At 43.8% G+C, this 23,079-nt stretch overlaps 1 protein-coding gene across 1 annotated transcript in view; it reads left to right on the top strand.

The window, feature by feature from the left end:
- The window catches only part of SCUBE1 (signal peptide, CUB domain and EGF like domain containing 1), a 397,419-nt gene that overhangs the window by 210,986 nt on the left and 163,354 nt on the right, over nt 1–23,079 (top strand). Inside the window, exons 5-6 of the mRNA XM_089662778.1 lie at nt 2,636–2,761; nt 10,161–10,277. Coding sequence (XP_089518904.1) covers nt 2,636–2,761; nt 10,161–10,277 — 243 coding nt within the window. The remainder of the gene's footprint in view (nt 1–2,635; nt 2,762–10,160; nt 10,278–23,079) is intronic.

The following is a 23,079-nucleotide window of genomic DNA, read 5'->3' as shown; positions in this document are numbered from 1 at the left end:
GTGACTTGCTTAGAAAGGGAGAACTCACTGTGGAAGTATGCAAAGACACATTAGACTGCAACTGACACCTGAATGACTGTCATATTTTTTTTCTGCTATACCATATTTGGATTTCTTTCAGGTACAAATGCTTCCTCTAGTGGTCATCTGTATTTCATTAAATGAATTTCAATTCCCTACTTAAAGTGGAACTTTACCCGTAACAACTTGATAAAAATGTTCTTTAGCAAGGAACATATAGTACATTCCACATTAATAATTATGCTATCAAAATTTGTGTGCTATAACTCTTTAGGCTGTCAGCAGATCGGCCTCTACATTTTTTGCACAGTGCCGAAAAATAGAGAGCAATTGAGCATGTGCAGAGCAGGGTGAGACAGTGTATTACTGGATTTTAATCAGTATAGGTACTTATTTTTAATGTTTTACATAACTCTGCCTGCAAAAGGAGCCAGCATAAAGTGACCTAGCGGGACTTAATTTTTTGACTAAAGTTCCACTGTAAAAGCAACCTGTTGGGATAGAAATACATAAAAAAGTGTGTTAGTTAACTAGGGTTGCACCGATACTGGTATCAATGCCGATACTAAGCATTTGGTACTCTGCAAATGCACCGATACTAAAAAACAATACCTTGTCACATGCACACACAGAAGCCCGATGGGGGGCCATCTCCTCTGCTGTATTACTACTGTCACTGGTTGTTAGGACTGCCGTCATCATAGCAACCAGTGACGTCACATAAGCGCCCTACCCTGCAGCATGCTTCACCTCCCTGCTGCCGCTGCCTACTTACCAGGTTCTATGGAGTGATTCTACAGGTATAGTGAGACTATGATGGGAGAATCTGATGAATGGGGGCTCTGATAGGGGGTCTGATGAATGGGGAATCTGATGGTGGGTCTGATGTATGGGGGTCTCTGATGGGGGAATCTAATATAAGGGGGGCTCTGATTGGGGAATCTAATATAAGGGGGGCTCTGATTGGGGAATCTAATGTATGGGGGTCTCTGATGGGAGGAATCTGATGTAAGGGGGCTCTGATGGGGGAATCTAATGTATGGGGGCTCTGATGGGGGAATCTATTGTACGAGGGCTCTTATGAGGGAATTCGATGTAAGTGGGCTCTGATGGGAGAATCTGATGCATGGGGGCTCTAATGAGGGAATCTGAGGAAGTTGTGGTGGTGCTCGGTGCAGGTGGCGGAGGTACGGTGAGTGTGCTGGTCCTCCCTGTGAGTGATACCAAAGAGCAGCTAGGTGGAAGGACCCCAAAACAGCACTGACCAGTGCTGGGGAGAGCCCTGATCAGCCTAATAATGGTAGACATGGAGAGGTGAGGAGGATCCATTGATCTGCATTATACTGTGTGTGGGGGCTTTACTGAGTGCTGGAGATCACTTCCCAGCAGATGTGCAGGACTTTCCAGTCAGAGTTAGTAGGGGTCAGGTAGGTCAGTTTAGGAATCGGGTAGGTCAGTTTCCTGCACTTCTTAGCTTGTCATAGTGACTACAGCCTGGTATCACAGAGGAGCGGTGCAGGAAACCACAGTTGATTCGGACAGGAATCACACCACATTCCTGTTCAAATCACATGCGATTCTTTGCAGTGAAAGTTGAGCCCATTCATTTTGTATGGGCTCAAATAGGTATCGGTAATTGGTATCGGCACGTACCTGATAAATAGTATCGGTACTCGTTCTTAAAAAATTAGTATCGGTGCAACCCTGCAGTTAAGCATATCCTTTAAGACAACACCTACTTATGTACACCATAGCCGCAAATCACTGAGGCATACTTTGTGCAGTGCACTCCCTCTGGCTCAAATGGAACCACCCCCACCATAAAAGAGGCCAGTTGGTCATGTTTACATCAGTCTAGACTCCATACATTCCCAGTCTTTCACTAAGGAAGTACATGAATGTTTGATGTCAGTACGCTTGATATGCACATGTCCATTCTGGGGCAGTGTTTTCGGATTTTCCATAACTTTTATTCCATGCACAGTGGTTACCAGGACCGATATAAATAGTGAATCTCCCTAGTGGAAACACAGATGCCAGTCAGGACATGGCATCTAAGGATTGGTAGACTGCAATAAGTGACATTTTTGTTTTGTGATTAAGATACACTTTAAAATGGAACTGAAAGCAAAAAGTCATGATTTGCTATTTTGTAGGGAACATTTTGAAATGTTAACTGCCTAACTAGTGATACAAAAATGGTACCATTTGTCTGGAATTCCTTGTGCAAAATAGCAGATCTCTTCCTGGTATGTGAGGGTGCCTAGGCACTCCTGTACCTACAGCTTAATAGCTGTATATCTACAGTGTGAGATCATTGAAGGCACCACTGCTTCTGACTGCTAATCTCAGAAGACTTGGAGTGAGATTTGATATCAGTACTGTGCTGTTCAAGGTTCTCCTTACTGGATGTTCACAACAAGGCATTGTAAGTCAATAACGGGGAAAAGATCAGCTGCAGGAAAATCACAGGCGATACTGTTGACCATTCCTAAGCCCCTTGCCTGCCTTTCTTGAACATAGCTTCCAGAATTCAGTTCCGCTTTAGATGTAAATATGAGAGACAAAAGTTGAGTGATGTTCTCTCCCTTGATGTTTTTTTGTTTCTTTACAGAAGGCATGAACTGCATGAACAAAGATCATGGCTGCGCTCATATCTGCCGAGAGACACCAAAAGTGGGAGTAGCTTGCGAGTGTCGTCCGGGCTTTGAACTTGCAAAGAACCAGAGGGACTGTACATGTAGGTAGTTGCACATTTTCTTCATTAAACCGGAATGTGTGGGTAGCCATAAATAAACAAATGTTTCACCAGAATGACTGGCAGTGAGACACATACTAGTCTTCAAATAATTAATGATTTTTTGGGAATCGCCACAAACGTTTTCTTGCTTGTGAGTGGTAAAAGCTTCATTCTGTAGAAAGTGGCCATTGGTGGCAAATCCTGTTGATCTGAAGCGCTTGCACATGAAGCACTTCTACTATTCCAGATGATCATCTCAAAAAATAAAATCCATCGTAATCAGTGGTGTATTTTGTTTTTGTGCTGCCCTAGGCAAGACTAAAATCGGGCACCCCCCCAATCTAAATTTGTCCCACCCCTTCCTGTTTAAAATTCACCCCTTCATTTGTAAACCCCACCCCTTCCTATTTAGACTCCATCTCTTCCTATTAGAGCTCCGCCCACTGACAACAATGGGCGCTATTCCTCCCACTGACATCAATAATGAGGCACTATTCCTTCCACTGACACCAATGATGGGGTACTATTACTTCCACACTGACACCAGTGATGGGGCACTATTCCTCCCACACTGACACCAGTGATGAAGCACTATTCCTCCCACACTGGCACTAATGATGGGGCACTTCCTCCCACTGACACCAATCAGAGAGAGAGAAGAGGGAGAGGGGGAGAGAGAGGGAGGGGGGGGGAGAGAGGTGAGGAGAGAGAGGGGGGGGGTGAGGAGAGAGAGGGGGGTGAGGGGAGAGAGGGGGGGTGAGGAGAGAGAGGGGGAGTGAGGAGAGAGAGGGGGGTGAGGGGGGTGAGGAGAGAGAGAGGGGGGTGAGGAGAGAGAGAGGGGGGTGAGGAGAGAGAGAGGGGGAGAGGAGAAGGGGGGAGAGAGAGAGTGGGGGGAGAGGAGAGAGAGAGTGGGGGGAGAGGAGAGAGAGAGTTGGGGAGGTGAGGAGAGAGAGGTGGGGAGGTGAGGAGAGAGGGGGGGGGAGGAGAGAGGGGGGGGAGAGGAGACGGGGGGGAGGAGAGGGGGGAAGAGAAAGTGGGGGGGGGGGAAGAGAAAGTGGGGGGGGAGGGGGAGAGAGAGAGAGGGGGGAGAGAGAGAGGGGGGAGAGAGAGAGGGGGGAGAGAGAGGGGGAGAGGAGAGAGAGGGGGGAGGGGGAGAGAGGGGGGAGGGGGGAGAGAGAGGGGGGGAGAGGGAGAGGGGGGGGAGGGAGGGAGGGGGAGAGAGAGGGGGGGAGAGGGAGAGAGGGGGGAGGGGGAGAGAGGGGGGAGGGGGGAGAGGGAGAGAGAGAGGGAGGAGGGGGGGAGAGGGGGGAGGGGGGGAGAGAGAGAGGGGGGGAGAGAGGGGGGAGGGGGAGGGGAGAGAGGGGGAGGGGGAAGAGAGAGGGGGAAGAGGGGGGGAGGGAGAGGGGGAAGGGGAGGGGAGAGGGGGAAGAGGGGGGGAGGGAGAGGGGGAAGAGGGGGGGAGGGGAGAGGGGGAAGAGGGGGGGGGGGAGGGAGAGGGGGGAAGAGAAAGTGGGGGGGGGGGAGAGAGAGATGGGGGGGGGGAGGGAGAGGGGGAAGAGGGAGAGGGGGGAAGAGAAAGTGGGGGGGGGAGAGAGAGATGGAGGAGAGGGGAAGAGGGGGAGGGGAGGGGAAGAGGGGGAGGAGAGGGGGGAAGAGAAAAGAGGGAGAGAGAGAGATGGAGGAGAGGGGGAAAGAGAGGGGGGGAGAGAGAGAGAGGAGAGGGGGTGGAGAGAGAGAGAGGAGATGGGAAGAGGGGGGGTGGAGAGGGGGAGAGAGAGAGGGGGAGAGATAGAGGGAGGGAGGGAGAGAGGGGAAGGGGGAAAGAATACACAAGGCTGGATGGAAGTGTGGGCGGGGCAGCTTTCTCTCTCCTCTCCTGTCTGTGTGAGGGGAGGGGGGGGGGGGAACTGTCAGCACTGGGGACTGCATATGCTGACACATCCCCTGCAGTGCTGGGGGGCGGCCGTGGGGGAGCATACAGGAGCTGACCGTACGCAGGAGATGGATAGGGGAGGTGACTGGTGGCACATAGAGAGAAATGCACGGTCCTCTATGTGCTGCCCAGCCCCCTCTCCAGCCGGCTCCATAGCTGACAGGTTCTCTGTCCCCTCGCCGCTGAGCACACACACGAACCCGCCTGAGCACGCCCCCCCTGGCCAAGCACAGCGCTTTGCAGCGACAGCACTGGTCTCTTCTACCTGGAGGCGGTGCCGCCCCCTGAAAAGTGCTACCCAAGGCAGATGCCTTGTTTGCCTTGCGGAAGATACGCCCTTGATCGTAATCGCTTTATACTGTCGTGGTTATGATACTATCAGAGCGACTCCAATGACATAACTAGAGCCATGTCACAAATGTCATATGGTTATATAACTATGGTGCCATGAATTGTCATCCTCAGCTCTATTCTTCTGTGCTGCTTATCCACCTGTATTAGCCTTATTTAGTGAAGTAGAATTACCTGCTATTTAAAGTAACTCTTTCCAATCTTGATATTTCAGTTTTTGATGGAGCCTGTATGGCTGCTTATTTCTTCGGAAACACCCACAGTCAGGTGGGATCTGAGTTCAGTGGTTGTTTACATGAATTCCCACTCTGCTGCCTTGTGGTTACAGTATAGCATATGCCCTACTTTACACAGGTGCAGTCGGAGTGCTTCACAGAACTTTTGGTCAGGTGACTTCGCCTAGGTTTAGATGATGTCATCAGTCTTCTGCAGGCAGGAGGAAGCATCTCCTCCCCCATTAACCATATGGCAACATTTTAACTTTGTAGCAAGTCACAAGGTGAGAGGCTGCAGCAGGGGTTGATCTGTGTCAGACATTTGTGAACACAGACAAGAACTGCACATGCAAATAAAGATGGTTCTTTCTTTTTGATAAGAAAAGCAGATAGAAGTATACCTGGAAATGTTACACTTGTGTATTACTTAGTGTGTATGCACGTAACATGAAAAAAATGCATTTTTAAATAATTATAGGAGACAATAGTTAAAGATTCAACTTGCTTCTTTACTAATTGATCTGAAGGGAGTTTACACAATGTACATAAAGCCTAAATAAGTAGTACATTTAATCAATAAGGCAATGCCATTAAAAACAATCATTGGACAGTTATTAACATTTCAGGCTGGTTTATTGTAACATACCAAATAGTTGTAATAAACAAAATTAAACTTGTAACCTGTAGCAATATCCTTATTCCCCTTAACAATGTTTTACTTTAGTGTGGTATCCTTAGCATGCCACTTTTCTGGTTTCAACCTCTCCCCGTTCATCTTAATGACCTGCATTTGTATTTAAACTTCATATCTAAAGTACTGATCCAGATTTGCTATGACAGGTATGCACTAAGCCCCGGGTGTGTAATAATTACTGATCTTACCTCAGATATCCTCAGCCTTTGATATCAAGCACATGCATTAGCTCTGGCAATATTTTTGTGACTTAAACAGAAAAAAGGGATCAACTGATAAACTAATTAAATTGAATGAATGTACCCTGACCTGCCACAAATATGTGTAGGTAGCGCCAAGTAAAACATATTTGTTTGACTGCTGTAAATCATTGACCTTTCATAATCTCCAGTGGACCTAATTTGTAAACTAATCTTAAATATTCTTAATAGGCTTTAAAAAAAAGCCCATATTGATCTCCGTAGTTGTAGACACTGGGGAGTAATACATCCTCACAAGAGAAGTAGTGAGATAATTCATTTGGGTCTTGAAGAATAAATTGCTTCACAGTGCTTGCAGCAATAGAGGTCGGTGAGGGCTTGTTTTAAAGTCCTGTAGTGATGTGAGGGTCAGCAGGAGGAACCAGTGAGAGCTACAGAGGACCAAAGAAACCAGTCCTGGAAGTACAGGGGATGATTTCCCTTGAATAATGCAGTGTTCTGTATTGAGGACAGTAGGAGAGGTATTTACTCTCTTCTCTTACAGGTACAGTTTTTGGGCACCTTTATTATAGTGACAGTGAAATTTAAGGGATCTGTTGGCTACTAGGAAGACAGAAACACATTGTATACTGAAAGATCTCAACAGCTTTGCAATTGACAACTATAAGACGGTTTGCTTTCGCTGAAGTTCTTCTCGTGCATAGAGAAGAGAGATCTAATTACATATGTTTTATTTGTTCATGACTGCCAAATAGGGACTACTTAGCATGTGTTCCTCCTAGGCATCAAGTGCCTTTTGGAATTAAGCATACTAGTAGTATATTGAGTCAAATTGCCTAATATACAGGAGTGTTTTCACCTCTGGCGGGCACTTTGTGATATGCCGGCTAATAGTGATTCACTTTGATACAAACACACTTTTCTTATGTGCTGCTAAAATTGTTCAGGAGCAAAGCCAAATGGGAGGTTGAACAGGAAGTTTGCATTTCTGCAGATAATGTTGCAGGATTTAGCTGATCTTCACTATCAATCACTGTTTTCTGACACCAATGTCGGTTAGTGCACCGTCAACAACAATCAATGTACCTTGTTCTGCATTCATTCTCTTTATAGTTTGCAGTGCTTGTTAATCAATGTTGCAGAAACACTGATGGTACTTTTTTTTGGCACAGGAAGGGACACATCTCCTGAAAGTTAAAGTAGTATTAAACCATCAGCTTTGCTTTACAAATTGAGCACAAGAAAATTCCACAGGAAAATATTTGTTAAAATTCTTACCCCAGCATTTGCAGTTTATGACTTTCAATGCTGCTGACTCCTGATCTCAGTTCTGCTTCTCTAAACATATGGAGGGTTCAGGGGTAGAGGAGGAGGAGAGAGCCTTGTTACAGTGGAGCTCCACCCAAAAGAGAGAGTTCCACTTTACCAACTCGTCCCCTGCTCCCTATTAAGGACTGGCACCTTTGGGGAGCAGGCGGGGGATGTTGTGGTTGTCAACTGTCAGAGTGTATACTGGATTTTGACAGCTACCTGTTCCCACTTCTGCTCCGAAGACCTAGGTGATCAGAAGCAGAATTTCTCCAACTCATCCCTGGCAAATCATACCCCCCCTCCCCCTAGCAGTCTCCGGGGACACGTGACAGGTCCTAGAAGACTGTGGAACCATTCACAATGTGCAGCGCTACTTGCGCATGCACAGTGGGTTCCCACACTTAAGATGCTGGTGCAGGGGACACTGCTGGATCGAGGGACAGGTGAGTGACTGTTTTTTTAGTCAGCAGCTACAGTTTTTGTAGCTGCTGACGTTTATTTATTTATTTATTTATTTTTGCAGGCGACAGGAGCTCTGCTTTAACATAAGAGACAAAACTTTAGTCCCTGCATGTAAAGGTGGTTCCATAGCATGCTGCAAGAGAAAGGATCCACCTTGAAAGAGGAATCCTGGGACAGCAGTCATGGCACTAGCTTAAATCAGGAACATAGATAAGGATTAAAATATAAAGAAGCTGCATATGCAGTAAGTGATGAGGGTTTAATATCACTTTAATTAAGTTTGCCCTTTTTAAAACAATTTAAAAATTTGTGGCAACAGGAAATTTTACACTGAAAAACACTCCAAAAACCATAAGTATTCCTATCTCATTTTTAAATCCAGGTATATTTTATGTTCAGAAGAGAAGTATTTTAGATAGGTTGAAGCTGATTCGAGTCGGCCACTGACTTCTGAAATCTCCCTCTCATAATTCCTGTCCACCTGAAAGTTTTGGGTGTTCAAATCTGTCTGTCTGTTCGTTCTAGCTTTTAGGCAGACTTTAGATGATGGGATTTTCTTAGCTGCAACCACGGGTTGCAAAAAAGAAAATTGCTCGATTCTCCCATCAACACAGGCCGCATTGATGGGGGAATCCCTCCCATGGAGCTATTTTCTTCTCCTGGCTGGGGGGCACAAGGAACGGTCCCTGCCAGCAGAAAACTGTGATTATTGCCAGCAGCTATAGCTGCTGGCAATAATTGCATTTAAAAATCCAACAGGCTGGTTGTACCCTAGTCGATCGATGGATTAACTTGGGTACAATTAGCCGGTCCATAAATGGTTCTAATCTCAGCCGGTCACCGCTGAACCCCCCCCCCCCAGACCCAGTAATCCAGTTCAGGAATGGAGGGTACCCCTCAAAATGGGCACAGCAGGTGTGCAGACCCAGGAACTTGGCAAAGGGATGGTGGGAATCCTTCATAGTGTGCACAGCAGATGTAAACACCCAGATAATCAGCACAGGGATGGTAAGGTGCCCTCTCATTATGGGCACCATAGGTGTGCAGCCCCAATAACTCAGTAATGGAATGGTGGGAATCTCTCATAATGGATATTGCAGGTCTGCACACCCAGGAATTCAGTATGGGGATGATGGGAGCTCCTCATAATGGGTACAGCAGGTATGCACACAAAGGGATGGTGGGTGCCCCCACTTATAATGGGCATAGAAGGTGTGCAGACCCACAAATTCAGTACAGGAATGGTGGAAATCCCTCATAATGACCACAGTAGCTGTGCAGATTCAGAAACTCGGCAGAGGAGAGAAATGGTGGGAACCTCTCATAATGGGCACTATAAAGGTACAGACTCAGGAACTTAATGCAGGGTGTGAGGGAGCTTATCATAATAGGCACCACAGATGTGCAGTCCCAGGAACTCTGTGCAGGGGTGGTGCGAGTCCTTACTGGGCACAACAGGTGTGAAGACCGAGGAAAACTTAGTGTAGGGATGGTGGGAACCTTTCATAATGGGCACAGCAGGTGTGCAGACCTAGGAACTCTGTACAGAGATCTCACAAATAGATCACCAATGGATCTCGCCTAATGTTTTATGGACTCCCAGGGTCAGCATAATTGTACAAATTGTACACTATGGCACACCTACCTCCTAAAGTGTTCTCCTGCAATTTGACATTCCTTCCCTTCTCGTCACTGACTGTGGGCATTGTGCATGGGAGTCCTGAGATCCATGGAATGCCAAGATTCTACACTGAGCTACGTATTTGTGTCTCAGTGTACAATTGGAAGAGAAAGGCTAGCAGGAGCTTTTTTATTACTTAAAACCTACTTATAGCAATTTTCTGATTAAAGGCTTTAGTTCTGCTATATACTTCCCAGCATCTACCAATCTCTGAAATCTCAGTTTTCAGTGGAGCAATCCTTTCAACTTGGAAAAGTACTCCCACCGTGTGTTTTTTCCTTATACAAATGCGTCATAAGTACCCTAAAGCTCAGGTGCATTATTTGTTACCAATATCAATATCTGCCAGGGTGGCTTTCTGTTATACATTATTGCCCAATGTGAAGGTACTAACTTTTCCTCCCTTTAAAATGTCTGAATGTCCTTAAACAAAGCAAAGAGCAGTTTGTCTTGTGCTCAAATAAAAAGTTAAAGTACAAGACTGATTTTGGATTCTTTTGTAATTAACATTTCTGTTTATATTTGCATATATATTTTTCTGGGCCTATGTAGTAACCTGTAACTATGGAAATGGAGGCTGTCAGCACACCTGCGATGACACAGACACTGGCCCCGTGTGCGGTTGCCACCAGAAATACGCTCTTCACTCCGATGGCAGAACCTGCATTGGTAAGTTCACTTCTCACCCTCATTCATCAACACAGTCAGTTTGTACATGTGCAGCATCATGTTATTTCCAAACAACCATTATTGTATGATAAGGACAGATGTGATGGTTTGCAAAAAAATAATTAGTGTATATATGTTTTTTTCGGTGTTTGCTGGCATGTGTGAATCTATGCATTGGAAGAAGCACACGTAAGTGGGAGAGACCATATTAATCAAAAAGTTGTCAAAGATATCTTATATCTTGACAGTTGCCAAATGCACATGATTTTGGACAATGGAATTAAATCCTGGTGGTATATTTTCTCTCTCTTTTCCTGGTTTTGTTCTATTAACAGTGTGCTGATGAGATGCACCAGTCCACGGCAGACAATCATAAATCAGACTTTACCAGCCCTTATTGGACCTAAATTCAGGAACATAGCTTGGCAGCTGTTCCTTCTGGGTATGCATGGTCTCTTTTTTTCCTGTGGAGATGCTGACCATTGTTGGGACACATAATAGACAGGCCTCCCTACATAGGAGTAAATGGTCTTTTTCAATGGATACACCAAAGAAATTTCCCAAACTTTAAAGGGTCAGTCCATACACCAACTCTATTGTTTTAGTTTTCAGAAGTTGGAGAGAGAGACCACATAATGGTTTCCGTCAGCTCCCAGACACTGCAATTGTGAGATCTTTGAGTTGCCTACCATGCTCTTTCCAAAGAAATCCCACTTTTCTTGTAAGATTCTAATGTATTTTATATTAAGGAAAATGCAACAGGTGGAGAATGATCAACTCAGTGAAGGTGGGAACACTTCCAATTCCATGACAGACTGGAACAGAGCCATTAGCTTGTGGCAGTGAGATCTTATTTCTAGTATCCCAACAGAATTACAGCATCAAAACAGATATGCAGGCAGATAAACGTTTTACGAACAACCTTCATGTTTTTTTTAACTTTTACCTCCACTTTCTTGTTACAGCAGCTGTGCAGGATGCCTGTATGACTGTGCAGTCCTTTAGGCACAAGAGAGCCCCTTCTCTGCAATGCAAGACTGTGCGCTGACACTTGTGCTGGGGGGGTGTGGTTGTTACAAAGCTCTCCAAGGTCAGAGCTTTGTAGTTTGAAGCCAGATAGCAGCATTTTCACTGCTGTATATTAAAACTTTTCCTATCAAAAACCAGTGATAGATCATTATTTACAGGACTATAAAGTAAAAAGCCAAGAGTTCAACTGGGCTTCAGGGAACCAGCTTGTGATTCTGCCTCCCACCCATCACTTATCACTGAAATCTCATTTTTGGGTGGACTGACCCTTTGGCTACATGCACATAGGCATTCTTCACCAATTAAAATTGATCTGGTCCGTCCCGGAAGTGCTGAGGGAGAAGAGCGGGAATTTCAATTCCCCAGACTGCTGGACCAGCTGTGGGGATGCTGGCAGCTCAACATCCCTGAAGGTAAGTACAGCGGGGACGAGGGGGGATGGGGTGTCCAGTGTTCACGTTTTAATTTTTTTTCTGTGAAGGTGAACTCACCCTTTAATGAACATACAGTATTTTACAGCTGACTGAATTGCAGAGATCTTTTTTTATGATGGGAAAAAGGAATGTGTGTGTTTCCCACGGCAACCAGTCTGACTGCCGATGTCCTTTTTTTTCAGTGCAAGTTGGTTGCTGTGGCCAGGCAGGACAGTTTTTACAATTCTTTCCAAGATATTTTATAAATATACTCAGGATTATCTAAAAATTGTCAGAATTCCATTCCATTTCAGTAAAGTATTTATTTGCAGGTTTGACACTGGCCCAAGTTTCAGTCAACGTGTTAATGACAGTGCTACACCGTAATTCAGTTGTCTACAGTTTACCGTTCCTGATTATAATGAGCTGTACTACTGTACAGATTCCGTAGTGACTTGTAATTAGAGGTCCAATAAACACACAGCTGTACCACTTCCCAGAATGGAGCTCATTAACGGACTGCAGACTCACAATTGCAGAACACCGATCTGGCGTGAGAGAAGCGTAAGTTCTGAGAAGTGGTGAAATTAGGTATATTAGCAGGGCTGGGCTTTGGTTCTTTGTTGCCCTGTGCAAAATTATAGTATGATCTCTCTGCTTGGAAGCAAAAATGAACTGTGGTGAAACTGCTCATCAAGATGACCAGTGGATCCAGATATATGGGCAGAAGAATTTGTATGTAAATCAAAATCTTGGCTTTTCCTGTAATAGTTTCTAACTTTAAGTGGGTCTTTCAGTAACTTTGCAAGTCTTCAGGAACAATTACTGACCTCGCAATATACAGCCCCAGTAAAAGTTTTCAAAAAAGCTTCATCTTTTATCATTGAGAAGCCATCCTTGAGCACCAGAGACTTTGCTTGCTGCAGGAAGAAGGAATCATTTCCTCAGTCTCCTCTCCCCACAATGGTCAGGCTGCAATATTGTAGCAAGTCACAAGTTGAGAGGCTCAAGCAGGGGCTGTTATGTGTCAAATGTTTGGGGAAAAAAGCAGGTAGCTGCACAGTCACCAGGATTTACATAATTGGGATCTGTATCTACTGATCACTGCCCAGGTTTGTGACAGTTTCACTTTAATATGATTTTTCTACACTACAGCACCAGAAAGACTTTTGGGCTCATTCGCACGAGAAAGCCCAACTGATCGCATATCCGCTGGTTTATGCAGGAAGTAAGCTACGCCAATGTGACAATCCTTTGTTATAACTTTATTGAAATATCACAGGCGACATATCTCTCAGTTCCACTGACATAGCAGCGTTGCAATGCGATGTATTGTATCTCAAGGCACAAGTTAGTACATGAGGCATTTTTGTGCATTGCAGCCCACTGTAAAGCACATTGAGGAGAATTTACTAAAACTGAAGCAACCAGAATCTGGAGCAGTTGTGCATGGTAACCAATCAGTTCCTGTTTTTCATTTTCATAGCTTAATTGAAAAAGCTGAAGATAGAGGCTGATTGGTCGCCATGCATAGCTGCTGTTGGTCGCCATTCATAGCTGCTGTAGATCCTTTCTGCTCCAATTTTAGCAAATCCTCCCATTACGATTTGCAGTGCATGTGCATTTTGGTGCTATTGATTGACACAATAAGGATCTGTGGGAGAAACCACTGAAGGCTTCAGGGGACACAGGAGATTGACACTCATAGAAGTGTTGGTTTCCCAGCAAACTTTAGGGATGATTCCTCATTAATAGAGCAGCATTGAGCAGGGCAGGCAGCAAGAGACAAAAATTTACACTTTTCATTTGCAGACAAATTCTTTAAACGTGTGTTATTTAAAAAAAAAAAAAGTGGTTTAAAAGGGTTAGTTCACCTTTACCAAAAAACTGCCTATGCAGGTAACGAGTGTCTATAGATAAAAAACAAAACTGTGCAGCTCTGGCTAAAGTAGAATAATGCCCTTGCTAAAGGCAGGCCTCAAAATTTCCACTCGCCTGCTCGCATGTGGTGAATGGAAATAACTTGGGGGCCAGTGTGTCCCACATGCCGCCTGTACATCGGCACTGGGAGTCGTTAGAATGCTGAATACACTGAGCAACGTCAAAGGAAGGGAGGGGGAGTGTCTGCTGTGCTCTCTGTATCCCCCTAGAGTGCAGTACCCGTCTGTGTGATGGAAGGTAATGTACTGCAACTTTTTATAGGGTGTATCCATGTGTTTGTGTGTATACGTATGTCTGTGTGTGTAAGCTTACAGGTGGTTTGGACAGGTTCAGGATTATGTGGCTGTTTTGGGTGGTAGAGTATGGGGCTTTTGAGGTACTGCTACGTTAGATTGAATATAGAATATGCTTGGTTGAGTTATGGCTTGGTGAGTGAGAGATTATAGGGGGCTATGGTTGTATGCGGTGCATGGTATGATGTAGTGTTTAGGGGGACACTGGGGGCCCTGATGTAATGCAGGGTAAAGGACCCTGATGTAATGTGGAGGGACTCTGGGGACCCTGATGTAATATGGGGGACCCTGATGTAATGTGGGGGGACTCTGAGGACCCTGATGTAATGTGGGTGGAATCTGGGGACCCTTATGTAATGCGGGGTAATGTTAGGGACCCTGATGTAATACATGGAGACTCTGGTGACCCTGATGTAATGCGAGAGGATGCTAAGGACACTGATGTAATTTGGGGGGGCTCTGGGGACCCTGCTGTAATGCGAGGGAACTCTAGGGACCCTGATGTAATGTGGGGAGACTCTAGGGACACTAATTTAATGCGGGTAACATTTAACAATGCCATTTCATGATCATTTTGAAGGGCGTGTTTAGGGGTGGAATTAGGGGTGGGGCAACTGGTGGATAGTAACTCTTAAGGCCTTGCTAGTAGCTCAGGACTTAAAATGTTGAGCCCTCCTATAATTATAGGCTATTTACATACCTCCTGAGGCCTGACTGGAATTCTCCCGGGACATTGCTAGGGCGGTGATATGTGAAGCCTAGTCATTACTGCTTATCTCCACCATCACAGGAGTAAGTGCTTTCTCTGATTCAAACCCTCCTCACATGCATCTTCTCTCCACTGATGCTTCAGCTGTGAGCTCAGCCTTTGAGAGCTCAATCCTGTGATGGTGGAGGTGAGCAATAAGAAGTAGGCCTCTCTTAGCAGCATCCTAACAACATCCTGGGAGTTTTCCAGTCAGGATTCAGGAGGTATGTAAATAGTCTACACCAATAGCAATGGCATTATTCATCTTTAGTTGGAGCTGCACAGTCTGTTTTTTTTTTATCTACAGACAACCCTTATCTGCATAGGCAGTTTTTTTGGTACTGGAGAACTAACTCTTGAGAACTAAGTTCACCTTTGTAAAAATAAATAATAAATGCACATATTTTTGCAGGACAAAATTCATTTATTTATTTTTCACAGGAGCCTGCAAAGCATTACACCCATGATCGGTGGATTGCTGGTTCAGTATCAGGTTCCTGCAAGCTCTTCCTCCTGCTCCCTGCTCTTACCTCTATATGGGCTTTCAGTTACTGGGCTGGAGGAAGTGTCAATGGGCTATGAATTCGGTGATCACTGTACTTCTGTCACTCGTATTCTATTGAGAGCTTCAAGGACTCAATGATGTGTGGTCAAATTTGACAGCCGTGGGGGTGCCTAAATACGGGTGTAACATGTTGCTAAAGGTGGTGTTTGCCTTTAAGGAAAGTTTTTTTTAGAACTCAACACTGAATTTGTGCCCCACTCCCTCTAGTTGACCCTCAACAGCATTGCCATTTTACTGTATATTGACCTCACTCTGGTGACAACAGTAGCTCACTGAAAAAATGTCATATATAAAAGTGATGATGATCTGCTCCCCCAAATAGCAGTGAATAACTGCTAAGGATTGATTCTTTCCACGGTCTACCCAAAATGGAGACCCTTTTAAGTTCACCAGATTTATTTATGCTTGGAGTCAGTAAAATGTTTTCTCCCTCCATCTAATTGTGTTCAGTTCTCCAATGATTTGATAGCAGATCACACTGACAATTCCAAAATCCTTATGCCGGTTGTGTGGTATTCTAAAATTTCTCCTCCTGTGACTCTGAAGACCGGGTTAGAGGCTGACCTCGGCCTAAAGGAATCCATATATAAACAGTGTAATACAACCAGACAGTGGAAATGTACATTTTTGATTAATGACAGCAATGATATTAACTCTTGATATGTTTTTTGCTATTCATTTTTAGATATATTGGACTGTTGAAAAATATGGCCAGGAGAATGTTGTTATTCAGTGTCTGGTATTACCTTGCTGAGGAAATCATTCATAAAATATATAAATAGTTGATAATATATTTTTTAATTATATATATATATATATATATATATATATATATATATATATATATGAATATAATATTCCTTTTATTCACGTTTGGCAAATGTTATTGTCATATTTAAAGGGTTGGCTGTTTATAAAAAATGTGGAGTAGCAAGGGACCCAATATTGCAGGAAGATGGTCATATACAGGTGAAACTCGAAAAATTACAATATCGTTCAAGCCGTGATTTGTCATAATTGTGATGATTATGGCTTACAGCTCATGAAAACCCCAAATCCACAATCTCAGAAAATTAGAATATTGTGAAAAGGTGCAATATTCTCGGCTCAAAGTGTCCCACTCTAATCAGCTAATTAAGCCATAACACCTGCAAAGGGTTCCTGAGCCTTTAAATGGTCTCTCAGTCTGGTTCAGTAGGAATCACAATCATGGGAAAGACTGCTGACCTACCAGTTGTGCAGAAAACCATCATTGACACCCTCCATAAGGAGAGAAAGCCTCAAAAGGTAATTGCAAAAGAAGTTGGATGTTCCCAAAGTGCTGTATCAAAGCACATTAATAGATGGTTATGTGGAAGGGAAAAGTGTGGAAGAAAAAGGTGCACAAGCAGCAGGGATGACCGCAGCCTGGAGAGGATTGTCAGGAAAAGGCCATTCAAAAGTGTTGGGGACTTTCACAAGACTGAGGCTGGAGTCAGTGCATCAAGAGCCACCACGCAGACGGATCCTGGACATGGGCTTCAAATGTCATATTCCTCTTGTCAAGCCGCTCATGAACAACTAACAACGTCAGAAGCGTCTTACCTGGGCTAAAGAAAAACAGACCTGGTCTGTTGCTCAGTGTTCCAAAGTCCTCTTTTCTGATGAGAGCAACTTTTGCATCTCATTTGGAAACCAAGGACCCAGAGTATGGAGGAAGAATGGAGAGGCACACACTGCAAGATGCTTGAAGTCCAGTGTGAAGTTTCCACAGTCTGTGTTGATTTGGGGAGCCATGTCATCTGCTGGTGTTGGTCCACTGTGCTTCATTAAGTCCAGGGTCAACGCAGCCATCTACCAGGAGATTTTGGAGCACTTCATGCTTCCTTCCGCAGACAAACTTTATGGGGATGCGGACTTCATTTTCCAGCAGGACTTGGCACCTGCCCACACTGCCAAAAGCACCAAAACCTGGTTCAATGACCATGGGATTACTGTGCTTGATTGACCAGCAAACTCGCCTGACCTGAACCCCATAGAGAATCTATGGGGCATTGCCAAGAGAAAGATGAGAGACATGAGACCGAACAATGCAGAAGAGCTGAAGGCCGCTATTGAAGCATCCTGGTCTTCCATAACACCTCAGCAGTGCCACAGGCTGATAGCTTCCATGCCACACCGCATTGATGCAGTAATTGCTGCAAAAGGGGCCCAAACCAAGTACTGAGTACATATGCATGCTTATACTTTTCAGAGGTCCGATATTGTTCTATGTACAATCCTTGTTTTATTGATTGCATGTAATATTCTAATTTTCTGAGATTGTGGATTTAGGGTTTTCATGAGCTGTAAGCCATAATCATCACAATTATGACAAATCACGGCTTGAACTATCTTGCTTTGCATGTAACGACTCTATCTCATATACAGTTGCAAGAAAAAGTATGTGAACCCCTTGGGATTACGTGGAGTTTTGCAAGAATTGGGCATAAAATGTGCTCTAAACGTCATCTAAGTCACAACAATAGAAGAACACAGTCTGCTGAACATAATACTACACAAACATTAGATGTTGCCATGGATTAATTGCACATAACATGTAAACATTCACAGTGCAGGGAGGAAAAAGTATGTGAGGCCCTAGCTTAATGACTTCTCCCAGAGCTAATTGGAGCCAAGAGTGAGCCAACCTTGACTCCAATCAGTGTGATGATTTTGGATGTGTTGCTGACAGCTGTCCTGCCCTTAAAAAAACACACACCTGTTTTGAGTTTACTGGTTTCAAGAAGCACTGTCTGATGTGAACCATGCCTCGTAGAAAAGAGCTCTCAGAAGACCTACGATCAAGAATTGTTGACTTGTATGGAGCTGGAAAGGGTTACAAAAGTATCTCCAAAAGCCTTGATGTTCATGTGTCCACGGGAAGACAGACTGTCTACAAGTGGAGAAAGTTTAGCACTGTTGCTACTCTCCCTAGGCGTGGTCGTCCTGTAAAAATGACTGCAAGAGCACAGCGCAGCATGCTGCATGAGGTAAAGAAGAATCCCAGAGTGTCAGCTAAAGACCTACAGAAATCTCTGGCACATGCTAACATTTTTGTTGACACATCTACAATAAGGAAAACATTAAACAAGAATGGAGTACATGGGAGGACACCACAGAGGAAGCCATTGCTGTCCAAAAAGAATATTGCAGCACGTTTGAAGTTTGCAAAAGAGCACCTGGATGTTCCACAGCACTACTGGCAAAATATACTGTGGACAGATGAAACCAAGATTGAGTTGTTTGGGAAGAACACACAACACTATGTGTGGAGAAAAAAAGGCACAGCACACCAACATCAAAACCTCATCCCCACTGTAAAACATGGCGGAGGGAGCATCATGGTTTGGGGCTGCTTTGCTGCCTCAGGGCCTGGACGGATTGTTGTCATTGATGGGAAAATGAATTCCAGAGTTTATCAAGACAGTTTGCAGAAAAACGTACGACCATCTGTCCTCCAACTGAAGCTCCGCAGAGGATGGGTGATGCAACAGGACAATGACCCAAAGCATACAAGTAATTCAACAAAACAATGGCTGCAACAGCACAGAATACGCCTTCTGGAGTGGCCCAGTCAGAGTCCTGACCTCAACCCGATTGAAATGCTGTGGCATGACGTTAAGAGAGCGATTCACACCAGACATCCCAAGAATATTGCTACACTGAAACAGTTTTGTGAAGAGGAGTGGTCCAAAATTATTCCAGATCGTTTTGCAGGTCTGATTTGCAACTACAGGAAACATTTGGTTGAGGTTATTGCTGCCAAAGGAGGGTCAGCCAGTTATTAAGTTCAAAGGTTTACATACTTTTTCCTTCCTGCACTGTGAATGTTTACATGGTTTGTGCAATGAAACCATGGCAACAGATGACGTTCAGAGCACATTTTATGCCCAATTCATGCAAAACTCCACGTAATCCCAAGGGGTTCACATACTTTTTCTTGCAGCTGTATTAGTTTCACCTTTTAAGTTGCATTACTGAAATAAATGAACTTTTGCACGATATTCTAATTTTTCGAGTTTCACCTGTAGCTCCCATGGCAGTTACATTTGCCAAGAGCTTGTAGCCAAATCGGGTCTTATTTATTAGTGTGTCTTGGGCAGTGATTGCTTTTAAAAGTATTTGCTGTCAGGTTTGTCCTTTTTCTTTTCCATACTCCATTATAGGAGGGAAATATAAATTAAATAGTTGTTATTGTGGTCACACTGTATTATCTAAGTCACTCCTTTTTTAATAGAATACGCTAAAAAAGAGCTATACGCAAATATGGCATTTGGTCATTTGCAATGTCTGAAGTATATTGTTGCTCTTCTGGGCTCATACAGAGTACAGTAACACAAAGCGGTCAACCCAATTTTATGTTTAACGTTACATAAGTGAAAGATGAATCTGAAAGGCAGTGCACCATACAAATATATACAGTATGTCACAGAGCAATCAGTCATTCAGAATACAGTTTTCATGTTCTAAATTTAACTAAAATGAGATTGGCTGCTGAGCATTTCTGCCCTCTGCCGTACTGAACAAATGCATATTGAAAGAGAGATTTCATATTATGTAGCATCCTAAACAACAACGGGTTGGAGGTCCCAATATGTTTTCCAATGGGGCGAAGAGTTACAATAGGCAGAGGTGTGAAGCAGGTAGCCCCTTTTTTTAAGAGTGGGAAACCCATGTCTCTCTGCCCAATGGTAAATACAAAATTTTGTTTTTTTGTACACTAAAGTGAAACGCTAGGCAATTAGATTAACACTCAGCTGACATACATGACTGTTTACAGTTTTAGCTGCTACATGACTGTTTACAGTTTTAGCTGCTAAAGGATTCCATTTTGTTCAGCCACACTTAAGATGTGCATGCTGTACCAGGCAGTACAGCCAGGAAGATCTTTTTGTTACTGCATGGATTAACTCCCTTGCAAAAGTTGGCTTCATGGGGAGGCATTAAGCCAGCTTTGTCCCTGGGTCACCTTTGTGTTCATTGGACAGAGGTGATGATGCAGGCTGGAGAAGGAAAGTTGACATAAAACTGTATTACTGGACCTGAAAATGATCATACAGTGTGACAGAGGTGTGTAAATGCCAAGACTGGCTGTGCCAAATACAATCATTTGTCTGGTAAAGCAATAATGACATTTCTATAGCCATGGGTTATATGCAGCTACCATCAGGTGATTGGACATTGGCAAAAAAGAGCTGCAAGGATAGCCAAATATAACACCTTCTGCTCCCAGAAAATTTCCTTAGGTGATGGACATCTTCTCTCCATTGAGAAAAGCATACCACTCCTTTATTACCATTTTTTGCTCAATATTCTTCTAGTAATGTTCTAGCTGCTCAATAGCTACTGAGGCTCCCCTGTTTTGCAGTCTCCTAAATCGGCTGCCTCTGGCTGAGCCTTGGGGGACCATACTTGGCAAGAGAATGTGGTACCCGTTTGCAATGTTGCTTCGGGCACTGGATCCTGCATAAACTCACTTCTTGGACCAACTTCTGCTTGTGCGATGATGTCAGCACATAGCTCCGCCCTGACTTTATGCTGCCTGGAGTTGTTTTACACTGCGCAGTTAACTACAGCTTAATTGTGAGTGCATTTAGTATGTGTATTAATAAAGTTTATACCTCAGATTTTGCATGTGGAGTCATATTTGGAGTTATTAGGAAGTGGATCCAATTGAGGATTCGGATGGCAGAAATTGGAGACTTTATTTGTTGCTGAATATTATCATCATATGTGATACATGACTTCTCTATAACATAAGAGTCATGCTTCTCTGGTAAGCCTTCTTTTTGGCTATCTTGTGGTGGAAAAGGGTTGACTTGAGACCTATGGCCATTTTTCTTCTCAAGGTGATTGTTTCCTTCCACTTTAACATTGTTCTTTCTTCAATAAGCTCTGTTTAAAAACATTTCAAAAAATTCTGTTTGCTGTCTGTATGTGGGATGCACGGTTTAAGTCTACCTTCAGATTCCCTCTTTTTCCTTCTTTAAGGTTCCTGCAGTGGGCTCCCTGCCTATTGCTCCACTTTTGCTAGGTGTATTGGACAGGTCATCATTCGAGCCTTTAGTGTGAAGGGTAGGGTTCCCCACTTACTTGTTGATGTTTAATCTACTAGAACTGTTAGTGTTTCATGGGCTTTCAGTATCAGGCATCTGTGTTCCAGATTTACAAGGCTGCCATATGGTTTTCTGTTCACACATTTGGTAAGTTTTACCAGGTGGATGTTCAGGTCTCTTCTGAGGCTGGTTGGGGCGTAAGGTGCTTCAGGCTGCTCTGAGTTCTTTCGGGCCCTTCTTTTGACCTGTTATTCAGGTCTGCTGGCTTATGGTTTCTGTGATGCCCATTCCTATGATCTCCATATTGCTGCTACAAAATTGTAAGTGGGAGAGGTTATATGAGAGCTGTATTTATACCAATCACCTGTAATTAGCTGCATAAAACCAATGACTAAAGAACCTGTGCTGTACAGTAATTCAAAAATTGTACTATTTCCTTGTAGTTTGGATCTAAAGCCCAGTTGAAGTCTCACAATTTTATGATTTTATAGTCCTGCAACCATGCATGTTATAATTTGTGACTGATGTTCACTAGGAAATATCTTTGAAAACCTTTTCCTCTCACCAAAAATGCTCTTGTCAGCCCTTACATTGCAGTACTGTGTGCTGGTAGAGCTGAGTAACAGCCACACCCCTCATCACAAGTGTCCATATACAGACATATATAGCAAGGATTGCTGAAAGTGCTGTGTCTAACTTTGGTACCTTGTTGACTGCACTGTCATATTGAGAAACCATAACTGCTGTAACAGGAAAGTGAAGGTAAGACTATAAAAATGGAGGTTGTTCAAACGACATCTATCTGACAGCTCATCTATTTCTGTGACTTAAATTGGTCTGTAAGTCTATTTTAGTTACATGGATTAATATTTATTTCATTTATTATGATATTTATGTTTATTAAAATAAAATACCATACTGGAACAACAAACAAACAATAAAAGATTGCAACTGTATTTGTTCTGTTTGAGAATAGAAAAAAAAAAGTATGGTTAATTTATATGGACGGTGGGCCCCTCACTTTCTTCTTGTTTTTATATACATCAAGCTAGCCATTGTCAGAAGCTCTGTTTATATATGGTACATTATGTGTATTGTTTTCTGCTTTAAGTCTGTATAAAAAGATGATTATTCTTGTTTATCATTTTTTTTGTAGGTTTTAGGTGCATTCTCATGGGATGGCATCCCGAACTTCTAATTTTTTTTTAGGCTTTTTCTGTAAGATCTCCCTGACTCCACCTGCTATGTATTCTTACTCTTTCTGCTGCTGATGCCACTTATGCAAATCCTGTATTTAAATAAAATATACAATATACAAAATGGCATCAGTACGTGAGTAGAGCCAGGATCTTAACCTGTTCATGGCGACAGTAAGCAAATATGCAGCCTCTCGGTTGCTCGGCCTTGATGCCATGCGGCCGCATATTTGCGTACCAAAAGTAAACAGACTTGCTAAGAGCGCGTGCCGTGCGCGCTCCTGGCACATTTAATGGCGCCTCATGGAGGGGTCCCAATCACTACTTGCGATCAAGACTTTTCTTATCCTGTGACTTCTGTGACAGCCAATCACAGCAGTCACATGACCCTAAACCCCGCCCTGTCTCCCAGTGTCTCAAACCCCTAAAGGGCCATGAGGCGCTGGCGCCAAGGGGTTAAAGTGTTTGTATAACTAAAACATTTTTTTCCAGTTTCATGTAGCATAGGGAAGGGTTCAGACCTCTGTCAGGTTTTTCTTT

The sequence above is a fragment of the Staurois parvus genome, unplaced genomic scaffold, assembly GCF_062004578.1.
Source record: "Staurois parvus isolate SC_StPar_1 unplaced genomic scaffold, SC_StPar_1.0 ptg001539l, whole genome shotgun sequence".
In the NCBI taxonomy this organism is placed as follows: Eukaryota; Metazoa; Chordata; class Amphibia; order Anura; family Ranidae; genus Staurois; species Staurois parvus.
The sequence above is the reverse complement of the archived record's forward strand: the minus strand, read 5'-3'. Positions and strand labels throughout refer to the sequence as shown.